This window comes from Pinus tabuliformis, chromosome 2_2, assembly GCF_031772625.1.
Source record: "Pinus tabuliformis cultivar Carrire ecotype Pingquan chromosome 2_2, CPIR1, whole genome shotgun sequence".
Lineage (NCBI taxonomy): Eukaryota > Viridiplantae > Streptophyta > Pinopsida > Pinales > Pinaceae > Pinus > Pinus tabuliformis.
The window spans coordinates 964,924,957-964,943,706 of NC_142300.1; the positions used below are offsets into that span (position 1 = coordinate 964,924,957).

Consider the following 18,750-nt stretch of genomic DNA (forward strand, 5'->3'; position numbering starts at 1 on the left):
TTAAGTGTAGATTTAATTATAAATACCATATGTTGTAAGTTATTTTTGACTTGTCATTCTAATATATTTTAATATAATAATATTTTTATTAAAGTTTTATTTTATATTAATATTAATATTATATTATATTAAGAACATTTTATATACGTAAGTTTTTTTTAGGTACAATTTAAATATTAACTTTTTTTTTTAAAGAAACATGTATTGAAGATTATATTAATAAAGTTGGGATTCGACCCAAGATCGTTACAATTCATACAAGAACAAGACTACCAAAATTCCTTAAAGAAATGGGATTGAGCACGCAGGATCAACCCAAATCCTTACATGAAAACTCCACAATACATAAAATTTGTTCCCATTCCAATTGAAAACTTTCCAAAAGGCCCCTAAAATCCAAATGTATTTGCATCCCATTCTCAACTTAGTGTCATTTTAACTTTGGTTGGCTTCTCGTTATCCTTGGAGAGTTGCTTTTCAAATTTTTTCCAACTTGGATCCAACCTAAGTTTTCTGATGAATCTAACATGTCACCATTCTTTGATTGATCTCTACTAGCAGTTTCATTCTTTTGGCCCAATGAAGGCTCTTCCACATCTACCTGATCAGCCCAAGAAGGAGCTTTTTCGAGCTTGTTTTCTGGAGAAACACACTCAGAGGTTTTGACCTTAGTGACAAACTTCTTTCCCTTGTCTAATATTGAACTCTAGAAGTTTTTTCCAAAGACAATCTTTGAAAAAGCATTTGGATTACCAACTTTCACTAAGTTGTCAGAAACCTCCACACCACTACCCATCTTCACTTGATTTACTGCTGAAAATCCTTGATTTTTAGGAGGATCAATCTTGAGCTTTGCAAAAATTTTATCCTTGTCTAAATTGGCCTCATTATAAGAACTTGGGGGAACAACCTCCTCATGGATTTTATAATGATGATAATTAGCGTCCTCCCACCATCTTGGTTTTTGATTGTTTTTCTTTGCTTTATTCTTCCCAGCTTTGGGACAATTTTTAAGGGAATGTTTGGTTTCATAACAAGCTCTACATCGAAAAGAAATATTTTTGTAATCCAATTTTTGCACCCATAAATAGTCAAGGCATGCTAACTTAATTTCAATAGGAAATCCTTTGTTAAAATCCATTTCCACACAAATGTGAGCATTTGTAGGATTCAGGTAAATTTATTGTCATCACCTCAACAATAGAATCTTCCTAAGGCATTACCAATTGTTGTCAATGAAGAAAGATTCCACATATGCAAAGGGAGGTTGGGGAGCCTTACCCAAACATGAGTAGAGGAGATTTAAGCCAACAAATGATTGAAGGAGGGGACTAGGGTTACAAAGAAAGCCCTACACTACCCTAAAACCATGGACCAAATTCAGAAATAAGCAGTCAATCTTCAACTTTGTCAAACTTTGAAATAAAGAATCCTCTTGCCAAGGGTAAATGTTCAAGTCATTAGAGATTAAGGGCTTCCACTACTCAAAATCCAAAAGTGGAGATCGAATAGCATTGGCCACAGGTCATTAAACTTGCAAATCAAGCCAACCTCTGAGAAAATTTCGCTTTTCTCAGAGCTTCGACCACCAATGGGATGTTTATCGAAGGGGCTTCGCGAACGAACATCCCATAAAAAAAGGGACCAATGTCTAATTTCATGATGTCACGGAAAGATGGAGGAACCACAACAACATCCACTGAGATATTATCAGAATTAGATACCATATTTGAGCCAATCGTCGAGGAAGTTGAGGCTGAAATCAGAGAGGATGCAACACACTTAGAAACAATAGATCTGGAAGCCAAAAGAGAACTTACTGCCAAGGAAGACTAAGATGACTTTATATCAAAACACTGACACTTGGATCCAATTGAAAAAGCCATAGTGAAATGTGAGGCTGCCATAGAGGGAAAAACATAAGTGGTCAATTTACCCATAGCAGAGAACACTGAAATAGGAATTGCAACAAAAAAGGAAGAAGGTTTGAAGCAACATCGAAAGGAAGAACATTCATCTAAAGCTTTTACAACATGAGAAGAGAAGCGGCCAACTAAAACTAAACCCTAACCAACGCAATAAAGTTACACGCAAGAGCCATTACTTAATAACTAACACATCCATTTTGATAAATAGTAATGTTATTGTTGTTGTTTTTTTTCATTCTAATATTAAATTTTAAATAAAATAATAATATAATAATTTCCACCCAAAATAAATATCATTGCATAAATTATTCATTTTACATTGATTAAAAATTTATTTTATGTTATTATTTTTTTTCATTTACCATTTAAATATTAAATGGTAACTTCCACCCAAACATCACATATATGATTACAAAGAGAAATTCTATTGTATTGAGATTTCCTTTTACGCGGGACAAATTCCATTTGTATTGATATTTCATTTCACATTATTTGGAAAAAATCATGAGGTTAACACCATGTTGGCTTTACACTTAGATTACTCTTTACGTAGAATAATGCCAAGTGCATTGAATATCAGGGGGACAAATTCGGTTGCATTGAGATTCCATTGTACGTTATTAAAAAATGTTTGCAAACTTACTAAAGTCTTAATATCTTTAATCGTGTAGTTAAAATATATTTTTAACTAATAAAAGCTGGTTTAAGGTGCTTTGCAGGTATTACTTGCATTGAAGAAAGGGTATCGACACAATGTTAGATTTACACGTAGCTTACTCTTCTCTATCACCGTATATCGATTGATGCGAGGTGCATTGAATCGCTCTGAGCGCTCAAAATTAAAACCCAACCCATGAACTTTAACCATTGAGATCTGTCCTAATCAATGACATTCTTCTTTATTTTATCTTATTACAATGTTTAAGCATTGGGGTCATTGCAAGAATCTAGTTCTTTATGTAGTTGCAAAGCCTATGCACATGGGGCCAAATAAAATTAATAAAATAAGCATTAGGATCCATGCAATAGGATAACCAATTTTAAAATATTAAAAGATATATGTAGATTTAAAATCTCACTAACCTTTGAAAACATTATATACATTAAAATATTTAACTGAGCGTAAAATAGGTTGAAATTAAAATAAAAGGGGAAAAATATATTATTTATATATATAGTTTATATATATATTTATATTTTTAATTTATATATTATATATATATTTTTAATTTATGTATTTATAAATAGTATAATTTTTTGTTTTTATTTTAATTTCAACCTATTTAATATTCAATTAAATATTTTTCATGTAATTAGATTTTGAAGGTTTTTTAGTGTTTTTTTATAAATTGGATATATGTAAATTTCATAGTTGAAGGGGTATAAAAAAAATTCAATTATGTTAAGAGTTGTAGTCCAAGTAATATGGATTATATGGAATATTGAGTGATTTTGATAGTTTATATATCTTTTGATCTAGATTTCTTAAACCATAAGCTAGTTTTACAAGTCAAAAATATTCTAACAAAAAAAAACTTATATTTGACTAATACATCTTCATATATTGACTAAACAATCCTCGCTCACGTTAGGGTTTCGCGACTCTCAACAAAGCTTGGTGTCGATGTCTTGGATCGATCCTTCGTTGAAAGCCATGGTGGCCTAGGGCGAGAGGGCTCAAAGATATACAACGAAAACAGGCATGGACGTGGCTATGGCTTGAGTTTTCTGGTGGATACACATATGGCATTGGGGCACTCCGTTCTTAGGGTTTCCTTCGGAATAGGAAAGCGTGAATTGCCAAAATATTGTATATGACACCCTATTTGTTGCTAAGAGGTCTGCGGTTATGGATGAGGTGGAATTCTCTCTATTGGTGTGGTTGGTTTGAGACGAATGGGTTATTTATGTGAGGATATTACTCTCTCCATGTTTTTTTCTCAGTTGGAGCTTATATTTTTGGATTCCTTGGGTTGGGTTTCACTTGGCAGAGGAGGCTTATGTATGTGGCATGCGACTAGGCTTTCCCTGCGGGGGGTTTGTATACATTCGATTGGTGTTCCGAGTAATTTCATGGGGATTCACTCTTATGATCTTGCTCCTAGAATTACGGGCTTCCCTTACTAGCTATGCACGTGGGGCTTTCGGAACCGTTTCGTCACCTGTGGAGGTTCACAACTTCAAATGATCGGGAGTTCACAATGTGCCCCTTTCCTACTGTTAAAGGACACAAAAGATCTCTCTTTGTTTACAGGGGGCACTAATCTAGGGCTGTTAGAGTAGACGAAGGTAGGTGGATATGGCTCTTGCCAGACTAATGAGCCACAAAAAATGGAATCTCGTCTTCATTGGAAGGAGCTTGTCGTTCCTCTATTTGAGGAGGAGCCTTTAACTTTCCATAATTTCATTAAAAGCTTACAGGGGAAGACAACATTGTTTTGTATTAATGCATCAGATACTATTTATAACCTAAAACAATGTATAATGAACAGGTGGTATACTCTTGTAGAGGAACAAAACCTCATTTATGCAGGGATATTACTTCAAGATTGTACATAGATAAAAGATTATGTCATCTCTAGGAACTCGTCTATTATTCTGAATATGGGACTTCGTGGTGGTGCTACAGGATCCAGTTAAAAAAATTGATATTTTTCATACATGGACGCAACCAAGGGAAATTATTCTCCTCGTTCCAGTCATCCCCAAAAAAGCACTGGACCTCAGATCCAAAATAATCCTGTCCCTACATTGTTGAACAAATGGAGAATGCTCTTGCCATAGATGTAAATTTTCCAGAGGTAAATACTCTATATTTTTCTCTCAAAACAAAGGTTGTCATTTGTAGATTTAATGGTTTTTGGCCCAAACCTGAGGCTTTGCACCAATGGGTATTAACCCTTTGGATGCCAAACTGCGACCTTTACTTATGTTCCAAAGGTTTTTTTTATTGTCCAATTTGACACTAAAAACGAAATGGAAAATGTGTTGAATGAAGGCCATGGTTATGGGGCAATGCAAGACTTTTCATTACACCATGGTTCCCAGAATTGGATGCCAGAACTATGGTAGTCTCCACCATGTCGGTTTGGGTAAGACTCCCAAATCTTCCCCTTACTTTCTAGCACCCCAAGGTCATAGAAGATATTGAGAACACTCTTGGGAAATTCAAGAAAATGGACAATGAAAGGATAAAGAAATGTATCTTTACATTTCCAGAATTTGTGTTGAGATTGATCTCAATAAAGGTCTTCCTGGTCACATTCTATTGAAACATAAGGATATCAGTTGGACACAAGTATTACATTATGTGAACACGATGTTTAGATGCCCATAATGTTTTCAAACTGGCCATTTATAGAACTCATGTTCCTAGGCCAAAAAGAACTAAAAAAAGAAGAAGACACCATCAAAGAAGCAAAAAGGTTGCCAATACTTGGAGCCTCACTAATCATAGGAGGAGGAGGATACTCCGGAAAACAAACTGACCCAAGCATAAGAGTAATCTCAATTACATCATGGCTTACATGGGAGTGTGGTGAACATTGATGATTCTCCTCCTAAACAGAATATGACAGATTCTAAAACTCATATGGTGTTAGAACAACAGACTAATGAGATACACAAAGGATGGTTTGGTGGGCACAAAATGTGTCCATGTATATGAAAGCTCAAACTCGGATAAATAATATCTTGCAGAATTATCAATAGGTATTCTTGCTTTGGTCCGAGTTGGTATTGACTTGGGAGTTTGGCATCAGGGCCAAACAAAAAAAGGAAAGAAGGGAAGAATTGGTACTTTTTGATCTTCCACAATTTATTTTTACTTTTTATGTTGTTTGTATATATCTTTCTTGGGCCATTTGGCCATTATTTGGTATGCTTTATGCATTTTTCTTTTTAGCCTCATGTGGGATTGGGGTAGATACAAGAAAATGCACTTCAAATGCATATACAGAATGTATATTTTTTCAGCGTATAAATGAAAATACAAACTAATTTTTAACTAAAAAATATACATTTTCATACTTAATTTTGAAATATTTTCGTTAACCATTTAATTTAAAATATATATATATTTCCCTTTTTCTATTACTACATATACATAATCCAGATTAAAACCAATGTCAAAACCATTTATCAATTTAACTTAATCTAAATACATTTAAAACAATATTAGCCAAAATGTTGACTCCGACCCCTCAACCACTTCGCTTAAATTTAAACTTAAAATATTATAAATATTAAAATTCATACAAACCAACTGTCTGCATTAATAAAAAGTAACTTTTCAATAACAATACCTTTTATTTATAATTAGAAAAATTAAGCTGGAAAAACCTACTGAAAAAAGCTTCTGTAATTAAAGACGACTCCTTTATTTATCCCCTTTATCGTCATGAAAAAGTGAGAAGCTTCGTAAACAACCGAAATAATGTACGGTGGGCAGAAATCACGACCATTGGTATCTTTTATTTTAAAATATTTGGGGGCGACAACATGGATAAATGGTTGACGAGGATAGAAAGCAAAAGATTATTCAAATCGGCGCGAACGCGTGTCCCTATGTCTTGGGCACTGGACCAACTTTCAGAATATTATTTTATAAATTACAATAAAATATCAGAGTAGTGAGAAACATGAACAACTACATGTGGTCTTTGTTATAAAATATTCGGAGCTATGATCTAGATAAACGGTGGACGAGTTACGAAGCAAAAGAGTATTCAAATCGAGCGTACGCGTGTCCATCTGTTGGACACTGTTTAGAGTTTAAAAATTATTTTAGGAATATAAGGCGGTAATGCACAACAAACTCAGGAAGCCTTTACTCTCAACTTTTTCATATTAGACGCGGACACTGAAGGTGAGAACAGTGAATTGAATCACGTCACAAGTTCGAAACGCAGGGAGAAAGATCGGAGCGGTTCGAGTCAGTAGTTCGATTCGCAGTCACATCCATCCAAGATACCAGGGAGTTGAAAGCAATTAAACATGTTCGTCAAGAAACTCATCAGTAAATCCGGGAAAAAGGTTCGCACTATCACAAATTCTCCAAAGCCTTTCCTGTCAATTTGCATTTTGTATTGTTGAAAGCTTGTGGAATTTAAACCTCCTGCAAAAGATTACTGGTTTCGTAGATTTCAAAAGCTCTATTTTACTTTTGGTTTACAAATTGTGGTCTGTATTTAGGAGATCGTGCGGCTTAAAACTGTTAGATTCTTCTCATAGAGTAAAAGTTCGATCGCAACTTAAAACACAAATTCTCCAAAGCCTTTCCTGTCAATTTGCATTTTGTAGTGTTGAAAGCTTGTGGAATTTAAACCTCCTGCAAAAGATTATTGGTTTTGTAGATTTCAAAAGCTCTATTTTATTTTTGGTTTACAAATTATGGACTGTATTTAGGAGATCGTGCGGCTTAAAACTGTTAGATTCTTCTCATAGAGTAAAAGTTCGATCGCAACTTAAAATTATGGTAGTTATTGTACGGAAAGTGTAAAATCCGAACAATGCCTGATGTGTTGAGACCGCATATTGGATTGACATTTAATGTTATCAATGTCGCCAACGGCAAAGTTGCTGTGTGGCTGTATCCGGTTTAATTTTAGCCTTTGGTCTTGATCGTCCGGTCCTCTGTTCGAACCTCGCAAATTCCTGAACTATGGATACTATGGCGGATCCCGCAATTTTATACAGGTCATTGCGCTGTATGGTCATGGCTAAAACAGGAAGGTCATTGCCCTGTAGGCTCAGGGCTAAACTAGGAAGGAATTGGAAATCTGGTACTAGTTTGCACTGCTGTCTTTAGGAATTAGATTTGTATTTACACGAAACCTAAGATGCGATCTTTTGATTTAAATGATGACTTTAGGTTGACCACATTGGCACCGGTCCCGTCACTTAAAAATGAATTTGACAATGTGTACATCAATCTCGACGGGATTGTGTAAATTTACGAATTTCGACTTATCCAACATATCAAATATTTTACAATTATATGGTTTCAATCTTTGCCTATGGCTTCAACCTAACCTACGTGTCTAATATTCCCAATTCCAAAAGCTACTTTAAAAGTCCACTTTTTTGTATTAGCTAAAATTCTATACTTTAAAAGTCCAAGCGCGAAATTTATGGGGATTAGGTATTTTTTGGATTAGCTAAAATTCTATAATTTAAAAGTCCAAGCGCGAAATTTATGGGGATTAGGTTTTTTTTCTGTATTAGCTAAAATTCTATAAAGTATTTGGTAAATTTTTAAAATTAATTTTTAATATTTTTATTATTATCATAAATCTATATACAATTTATATTTGAATACTTATATCATATTAAAAAACTGTAACTTAAATTTTATTAGAGTAATGCTCATAAAACCAAGTTTCTCTTAAATTTGTTGTTAATCATGAGAAATATAAAACTAAATTACAAATAAATTTTTGAAATACAAAATAATATTACAATAATAGGTCTAGTCCTAATATAGTCTTATGGTTGTGGTCCAATGGTGCAACCATTAGGTGGGGAGATATGGTCCCCACAACTTTTGTGGTCCAATCCCACGCATGACTATGTATGCCTAATAGCTGCTCCAAGCGTGATTTTTTCAGTTGAAAAAAAGGTCTAGTTTGAATGTATTGACTAGACAAATTCTTTGATCATGGTTAGAATCCATTAAATTGACCTATTAGGACATCATATTTAAGGGGTTGAAGTTACTCATTTACCTTCGAATATTTGACCTTCAGAGCCAACATTTTATGCAATTTCTCAACAGTATAAGGACTTGGTATGACCAAAGGTTATTTTGTGGTAAGAAATTTATTTGGATGTGGACAATAACCAAAATCTCACCACCCCTCTATGCAAATATATCACTAAAATTATTGTAATATTTATACGAATATTGTAATTGTAATATTTATACGAATATTGTAATTAATTAGTTGGGAAAATTCCTGTAGTTATTTTCCCAAAAAAATATAAGATGTTGGTAATAGAGACCCCTTGACATTGTAGTTATTTTCCCTCAAATATAAGTTGTTATTGGGCAATAGAGACCCCTTGAGATTGTTCCAGATAAAGTTTTATGGCCACCATGGAGTCAAAGGTATTTATCCATAGTAAAATCTACCACCATCATAAGATTTAAGAAAAATATTGTCTTGCTACTTTGTTGTTTGACAAAGATATGAAATATTGACTCTCATAAACACATGAGAATGCTCAACCACCAATATAGTATTAGTTAAGAGGGGATTTTTTTTGTCAACGTTGTATAGGGCTTGCCACTAGATTCTAAGTCTAGAGTCCTCCATTTTTCTAAAAAATAGTGTCAAAAAAATATTTATCCTTTGTAACAATAATAGAAACAATGCAAAATTAATGTCCAAAGGTAACCATAACTTGGCCTTGAACTTTTACCCTTCCAATCCTAGTTCCGCAATAGCATTCTAGAGACCCTTTGTCTCAAAAATCCCATAACGAAGCTTCCATCTTTTGATTGATCCTCTTGAGCACCACCATTGCCAAAACTTTGATCTATGAGAATTTTTTTCAAGTCAAACTCTCTAAAGGGACTCGTGCCTCCTCCCATCAAAATGGTAGATTAGTTGTGGTTTGAATATGCTTGTTGCTTTCCCTTCCCCCTCACTTTACGAAAAAAGAAAAAAGATCTCCTGGTAGCCATACTCCATAATACTCCTTTACATAACTTCATAAGAAAAGCCCATAGATTGGTCCATTAGTAAATTCGATTAAACAAGAGGTGAAGAAAACTAGGGGAAGTGTTTTATAGAGGATGAACTGCAATTATAGAGGATTAGCCCCTGAGTTAGTGGAATACCTTATCTACATGACGATTGATTAGTCCCATACAATCCTTTCCTTAGTGAACTTCATTTTTATGTCAAGGGAACCAACCTATATTCCATTTCTTTGTTTTGGATCAATTCCTATCATTAGTTTTTTTTAGGTGTACTGAGTTAGTTCATTTGTCTATCACCCACCTTCACCTTTAGTAAATTGGCTAAGTAGAAAGACATGCCTAACATTTGTGCATTTTAGAAATTTTTTCTACAATAAAAATATCTCTCTTACAATTAATGTGCTACCATTGAATAGAGTTATAGGTTGAGGTAGTGAAGGTTTGTGTTTGTGTGTTTATTTACACTTTTACTCTCCTTGGAAAGTGAAGTAGCACAAATGCACACCTTAAATGTATTGTCAATGCATTGGAAGGGTCAATGGAGGGTGAAGATTTGCATTTGTATGTTCATCCACATCTTCACTCTCCCTTGAAGGTGAAGTTGCACAAATAAACACAATTATGCATTTATGTGTTCACTTGGTGCTATTAGTGAATTAGGAGGGTGACAATGGTGGGTTGACAATGTGCATGCGTGTTTACTTAGTGTTATCAATGAATTTGGAGGGTCAATGGTGAGTTTGAAGATGTGCATTTGTGTTTTCACTCCTATCAATTACTTGAGAAGGTCAATGGTGGGGTGAAGAGATGCATTTGTATGTGCATCCACACCTTCATTATCATGAGAAGGTGAAGTTGCACAAATTCACAGGAGTGTGTCCACTCACCTCTTGACTCTCTTAAAAGAGTGAAATTGCACAAATATATACTTCTTAAAAAATTGAATATTATAATATTTTTTATGTTCCTAAAAAGATAAATAAAATAGTTTTTAAAATCTCACCTTTCAAATACATTTTCATGGTTTTTTTTAATGTGAATTTTATTATAAATATCATTTTTTAATTATTTTTTACTTATCATTCATATTTATATATTTATATATTGTTAAATTATATATATATTTTTTTAAATAATTTTTTTATATAAAATCTTTTAATTACAATTTAAGTGTTAACTTTTAAATAAAAAAAAGATATAATAATTTCCTTCCTTAATTAGATAAAATTTTTATTTTACATACATATATATTTTCACTTACAATTCAAATGGTGATTTTTAAATAGAAGAAAAGGGATATGATAACTTCCATCCAAACATGGCAAAGACAAAGTTTGGCTTTGACAAAATTAAAAAAATTTAATAAACTTGATATCTTTATTAATGCTCTTAATATCTAAATTAATAATCTTGATATCTTTATTAATAATCTTAATATCTACACGTTTGTTGAATTAAAATAAATAAATAAATTAAATTAACTCTAAAAGACGGAAGTGCATTGCAGGTCTTGCTTTGAAGAAAGGGGCCTAAACACCATTTTGGCCTTACACTGGCTAACTCTTTACATCGATTAACGCCACGTGCACTCAGCGGGACAAATTCCGTTGCATTGAGATTCCATTTTACATTATTGGTAAAATATATGTAAACTTAAGGCTAAAGTCTTAAGATCTTTAATCGTGTAGTTAAAATATTTTTTTAAACTAATAAAAGTTAGTTTTAAAAAGTAAGCATGTACTACTTCCATTGAAAAAAGGGTCTTCACGCAATATTGGCTTTACACGTAGTATGCGAGGTGCACTGAGTTGCTCTTAGCTATCACCAAAAGCCGTCAACGTTAACAATTTAGGTATCTCCCCTTCAATGGCATTCTTCTTTATTTCATCTTCTTACAATGTTTAAGAACCGGACCATTGCAAGGATAAGTTTTTGATCTTGTTTGCAATTGCACATGGGGCCAATGAAGTTGATAGGCATTGGGAGCCATGCACTAGGATTAAAATTATTATAAGATATAAGTAGGTTTGAAAATTTATTTTTGGAAAACTATATATATATTTAATAATTAAATTTGATTAATGTAATTAGTTGTATATAGTTTTTTTATTTATTTTTCAATTTATGTTTTTTTATTTTTTTTGGGTGAAATGAACAAAATTTCAATTTTAATGACAAAGAGACAGGGTTACACATTACAATGGTTTGTAGAATAAACTCGACTCCATAAAAATATTCAGCTTTACTAAAAATTAATAATGTGATCTAAATGGTTTTAAGAATTTATATATTTTTGGGTCATTATTTTCTAAACTATAAACAAAAAAATTCAGCTTTACTAAACATTAATAATGTGATCTAAATGATTTTGAGAGCTTTACTAAACATTAATAATGTGATCTAAATGATTTTGAGAATTTATATATTTTTGGGTCATTATTTTCTAAACTATAAACTAATCTTAATGAGTTATAAACGAGGAAAATAAATATTCCATATTTAATTTTTATTTTTTTTACTTCACCTATTTTATTTTATTTTATTTTTTTTCTGTGTGGTTCACGGGGCACCAGAGGTGGGCCGCTACGTCCACGTAAAGAATCAGGGCAGCTCCACCCGACCTAACCAAGAATCAGGGCAGCTCCACCCGACCTAACCCCGAGGGCGTCGAGGAGATTTGACCCCGTGACCTCCCAAACCGGGAGAGTACTATCAACGGGAACTCGACCATTTGAGCTATCCCTCGGGGCTGTACTTCACCTATTTTTTAATTATTACTTAAAATCTAAATTAATATAATTACCAATATTATAGGGAAAATGATTTAAATAAATACTCATTCCAATAATATAACCCCATAATTAACTCCTATCCCAACAATTCCCATTAAAATTAAAATTTAAAATATTAGGCAAATTAAACCCCACATCTCATAACTACTTTAGGGATAGATTAATTTAAAATATTAGGCCAATTAAACCCCACATCTCATAACTACTTTAGGGCTTAGACCTATCCAAAAATACTTGTATTTATCCACATGATCATAAAAGAGCATTCGTCCAATCATAGTGAAAGCGACATTGTGAAAAGTGAAAAACTTCCTAATCGTAAAATTATCCACATAAATAACAACATTTGTTTTTTTATTGTAAAATATTTGGTAAGACAAAGTAGATAAGTGGTTGACGAGATCGCAAGCAAAAGATTATTTCAGGCGTACGCGTGTCCCTTTGGCGGGGAGACTGGACCAATTTTAAAAAATTATTGTATAAATTATAATAAAATATAAAGTAATGGGAAAGAGTTAGTTTTTTAGACGTAAAAGAAATAGGTTAACCATCTAAGATTTAGAGGCATTAGAGGCATTTTACATCGCTGAAAGCTGATCTATTATCAACTATTATTAAATTATTCAGATAATATGATTTTAGTCTCAACTATTATCAAATTATTCAGATAATATGATTTTATTCGAATCAAAGTGATGAATTAACCTACATTGACAGATAACCACTAAAAGTGATTATACCTAAATTATAATAAATTCCTCACAATGTAAAAAAATATTTTTTTATTATAAAAAATTCGGAGCTACGATATAGCTAAATGGTCCTTTTCAAATCGGGCGTATACGTGTCCCTATGTCTTGGACACTGGTTTAACGATTAAAAATGATTTTAGGAATCTAAGGCCGTAATGCACAACCAACTCAGAAGCCTTTACTCAATTTTTTAATATTAAGCGCAGACACAGTGTAAGGGAATGTGAGTGCAGCGAACTGAATCGCGTCGCAAGTTCGAAACGCGGGGAGAAAGATCGGAGGCTTCGAGTCAGTGACTCGAGGAATATAAGGCGGTAATGCACAACAAACTCAGGAAGCCTTTACTCCATTTTTTAATATTAAACGCGGACACAGTGTAAGGGAATGTGAGAGCAGCGAACTGAATCGCGTCGCAAGTTCGAAACGCGGGGAGAAAGATCGGAGGCTTCGAGTCAGTAACTCGATTCACAATCACTTCCATCCGAGATGCGTGGGAGCTAAAACCAAATAAACATGTTCGTGAAGAAGCTCATCAGTAAATCCGGGAAAAAGGTTCACACTATCACAAATTCTCCAAGCCTTTCCTTGTCAATTTGCATTTTATGTGGTTGAAAGCTTGTGGAATTCAAAACTCCTGCAAACGCTTGGCTATTATTGGTTTCGTAGATTTCAAAAGCTCTATTTCGTTTTAAGTTCAAATTATGGTCTGTTTTTAAGAGATCGCTCGGCTTAAAACTGTTAGATTCTTCTCATAGAGTAAAAGTTAGATCCTAACTTAAAAAAAATATCGTGACTATTGTACAGAAAGAGTAAATTCTGATATGTTTAAGCTAAGCATTATAAATCGGTAGAAGTTAAAGCCGATCAATCCCTTTATGTAATATATGTGTTTACACCGCAGATCGAATTGACTAATTGTGTGAATATTAACATTTAATGTTATCATTGCGGCCGACTGCAAAGTTGCTGTGTCGCCGTATCCGGCTTAATTTTAGCCTTTGGTATTGATCGTCCAGTCTTCCGTTCGAACCTCGCAATGTTCCTGAGCTAGTGGATACTACGGCAGATCCTGCAATTTAGTACTGGTCATTGCCCAGTAGGGGCATGGCTAAAATAGGAAGGAATTGGAAGGCTGGTACTAGTTTGTTTGTATTTACAGAAAATACGAAATATAAGTTGCTATCTTTTGATTTAAATGATGACATTAGGTTGCCTATATTGGCACCCATCCCGTCACTTACAGTGAATTTGACAATGTGTACATCCGTACCGATGAATTGTGTAAATTTTACTAATGTGTCATTCATTCGAAAGAATTACAAGATTTGATATTTTAATCACGTTTATACTAAATAAATAAATATAATTATAGATTAAAAATTTGAAGTTATTTTTTCTCTGTTAAAAATATTTACATTAAATATTTTATTAAAATGGAATATCAAATTGTTTAATTTTAAGTTGATGAAATTATAATTTTATTATTATTATTATTTTGTTATTAGATTTAAATTAAAACTAGTCTAGATTTATCTTAATCTTTGATCTAAATCTCATTTCACTTCACAAAAGATTTGCATCTCAAGAGATTTTTCACTCCAAAAGAGGTTTGCATCTCAAGGGATTTGATCATACTCAACACTTGGTAGATCTAGAGTTATGATGGATCTAGGCTCGTTTAATTTCCCCTTTAAATAAGTTAATATTCCACGTAAATAACATGGGTCAATATCATGGTTCTCTATATCATAGGTCATTTTTATTTTTCTTATTATTTTATATTTATAAAGTTACTTTTATTCTTGTATTTTATTTTCACTGAGTTAAAATGTTTACATTCCATTAATTAATTAATTAATTTTTATTTTTATTTATTGGACATTACACAATTTTTATTATGTTTTTATTTTATTATTATTATTTTTGTATCTACATAAATTGACCAACCTAGAAGTGTCTAAATATGCCCCTTCTACAAACACATGTAAATAGGGAGATTTGAGTCTTGAGCCCCTCAATCCCCTAAAATTGATTTAAATTAAAATTATATATATATATATATATATATATATATATTTTTTTTTTTAACATGATCGGGTACTTATATATTATAAAACTGCTTGGAGCCAAATCCAGTTACATAAGTGGATGGAAGTAGATAAAGAGAAGTCCAAAATGGGTTCGCAGACCCTGACTTCTTATAGACAAACTTGAGTAGTGTAGATTGGAAAAGAAAACGGCTATATAGCCTTACAAACAGACCTGCGAGAAGACAAAATTTGCTAGTCATTAGTTAGATTACTAGAGCTGATTGACAGAGTCATCAATCTGGGGTTCTTTCTTGACGCTTGCTCTGGTTGAAGTCTCAGCTTGCATACTTTGAGTGATGGCTTTGATGTGGGCGATTGCCTCCTCCATGTGTTTGCATTTTTCCTTTAGGCTTTCTATCTCTGCCTTGTGTTTTTCCAGTTTCTTTCTCTTTGATCTGCTATCTGCCTGAAAGTCCTCTTTGAGCTCGTTGAAATGTTTGACAAACCTTGCAATCATAAAGCAATGAGCTTTACACAGCGTGCAGTTGCCGTTTCCAAGCACTCTGTCCAGAGGATTCTCGGGCAACTCACGATTTTCCTGAGCCTCAGTATGCTCTCTGTTTTCCGGGATCTCTGCCATTTCCAGGGAACTGATATGGATGCAGAGCGGGAACAGGGAAAAGGAGCTGGGGTGAAGAGGAAGGAGACCTGCGCGACAGAGGGAAAATGCCACGAAGAAGGAACAGAGCAGGGAGGAAAACACAGTTAAAATGGGGAACCAGGCACAGAGATTTACCAAACGGTCAAGGAGGAGAGGAGCAGCCGAACTGAAGGCGATATTCCGGTCTTGGAGATTGCTGACTTCCCCGGGAGCTTTTGAGAACGATCTCACAACCGATCTGAACGGATAGCGGCCTCTCTTGATGCCGAACTTCCTGAGCTGAATGCCTGGAATAGAACCATTACTCTCCTGCAAAGAAAGGGACGAGTTTCTGATGCGCTCGTAGAGAGGAGGGCAGGTGAAGGTATATAACGAAGAGGAAGGGTGAGCGGGCCGAGGATGCGACATAAGCTCAGTGATCTGGCTAGGATTAGCCACCAACTTAAAATCTTTGCAGCAGTCTAAGGAGATCGTGAAAAGACTTCTACCTATATTCTGCATGGGGTAGTCACGAGAGAGCTGGGGTATCGAGATCCTGTGATCGGACCAAAAAGGTTGAGTGGTGGGAATGAAGAAGGGAGGATCGAAATTCAATGCCTGGCGAGCAGCGTGCGACTTGACTGGTTTTGGGTAGAGATCACAAGAATGAGGGTGGGGAATGATAAGACAAGAGGTTGAATGGGTGCTGGAATGACTGGTCGGAGAATTTGACAGGCAACTAAGCCAACTACGGGACGAGATTTTCATATATGAGATCATTTTCTTTGACTTGGCCGATCTGTCTGTTGGTTGCCTTAGTGGCGTAATGGTCCGCTTCAGTGTTGTTGTCTCTTAGAACATGTTTGAAAGTCGTGTCTCCCATTTCTTTGACATTATCCTCAATCCTGAGCTTTACATTATTAAGAGCCTCTTTTTTAAATTCTGTTCCCGCCACCATGGCTGCAATGACGATGGCCGAGTCTCCCACTATTATTGGATTCCTGATTCTCAGCCGGTTCAGAATGAGGGTACCTAGGTAGAGGCTGTAAGCTTCAGCCAGGTTATTGGACATTTGGCCCAAACCCCATTCGTAGCTTACCAGAGTTTTGCCATGGCTGTCCTTTATGATACCCCCTGCTCCAGCTTCCCCCGGGTTATTTTTGGAGACCCCGTCGAAATGCAAAGTAGGGCGATTCTGATCTAGGATCCATTGACTTACTTCTTCCCTTGTGCCTCTTTAAAATTATATTTAAATAAATGTTGAAACTATAGATTTTTTTGGAGTTTCGTTAGAATTTGGCAAAAAAATATGATCAAATATTGATTTGTGTTGTTTAAATTCGTTTTTTGACTGCATATATAGATTAAACACTCTAAAAAAACCTCGGAATTTTTATAGTAAAAATTCACCCCTCAAACTTGTAATTCCAACCAATCCCCATTTAATTATGAACAAATTAAATTAATTTTTTTTTAAAACTTTTTAATAAATCTAACCAATAACTTAAGTTTAATACAAATTTAAATATTAATTTATAAAAGTGAAAACTAAATTTTTTATTTTCAAAAACGTTAAATTAATATTTAATTTCATCCCATTTTAATAAATCTGGGTTTTGATTTCTTTTAACAATATAATTATTTCTTAGAGAGATTATGGTAGCGGAGAAAGATCTAAGCTTTATGGTAGTGGATAAAGATCGTGGATAAAACTTTAAGCAAATTTTATGGTAATTCTAGCACCACGAAGTCAGATGATTAATACAAAATTTCAAGAACCATATAAATAAGTTCCGCATAAAATAACTTAACTCTGAATTATAATGTAAGAGTGCTACATAGCAACTCTATCATATAGTGGCGGTAAAATTTTAAGAATCATATAAATAAGTTTCATATTAAATAATTAAACTTTAATTTATAATGTAAGAGTGCTACATAGCAACTCCATCATATAGCGGTCGTAAAAAAAATACAATAAAAATAAAATAATTTATTAATATTTTTATATCTTATAAACAAAAAGTGATATATATGTGTATATAATTTTAAAATTAAATTATAGTTATAATAATATGTTTATAATTTTTATTAAAATAAAATAAATTTAATATTATTAATTTATTTTTGTTAAGTTGCTTGAGTTTGAGATGACTATATGTTTAATTTTGGTTTGAGAAATTGTGATTTAGAGATATTTGAGTGGGGCTATCCCAACTTTTAATATGGTTAGATTTTTGCCTACTAAGTTTCTGATCAATAATCTTCACATTATAGAGTTCTTAAACAATACATCCATCACCATCTATTCTAAACTTTATGAGCTAATTTTAATAATAATAAAATAATAAAAAATTATATTTATTATTAATAATTATAATTATAATTTATAAATATAAATATAAATATTTTCCTCATTAATAATGATTCCATTCACATTTATAAATATTAATTAATAATTATTATTTTCAGAATTAATTAAGAATCCAATTATCATGAATTTACTTTGAAAAAAGGAAAAATAAAATTTACGGAGCACATTGAGAACATGTTCCGCCTTTACCTATTAACTTTTAAAACAAGTTTTTATTTTATTTATTAAATAGAGGCGAGAAACATAAATATAAACTTTCTTTCATAAAATTAGATTGTATGACCCTCAAACTAGTATAGAATATCTAGGTCAATATTTTTGTTAGATAGTTGTTCTTGGTGGTAGGTATTAATGCTGTGTGAGAACGAAAAGTTCAAACTGTTATCAAACCTATTGGGCCCATTTACACTCATTGGTTATTTTCGTGTACCTTTCTCTACACATATTCTCATCCTCTGCTAAGATTGTGCGATGAAAATGTGACTTATTATGAATATACGCATATCAATTGACTGCACATTTATATCTT

At 33.2% G+C, this 18,750-nt stretch overlaps 1 protein-coding gene across 4 annotated transcripts in view; it reads left to right on the forward strand.

Moving 5' to 3' along the window:
* Window positions 1-6,758: 6,758 nt before the first annotated feature.
* The window catches only part of DAW1 (Transducin/WD40 repeat-like superfamily protein), a 333,355-nt gene continuing 321,363 nt past the window's right edge, over window positions 6,759-18,750 (forward strand). For 2 of the 4 annotated variants that reach the window (XM_089405558.1, XM_089405559.1), the window contains exon 1: window positions 13,361-13,729. In XM_089405558.1, the coding sequence (XP_089261684.1) occupies window positions 13,691-13,729 (39 nt within the window). In that variant the 5' untranslated portion in view covers window positions 13,361-13,690. Of the gene's footprint in view, window positions 6,963-13,360; window positions 13,730-18,750 lie in introns of those variants that run through there. The other 2 variants (XM_089405557.1, XM_089405556.1) reach the window with 2 other exon arrangements.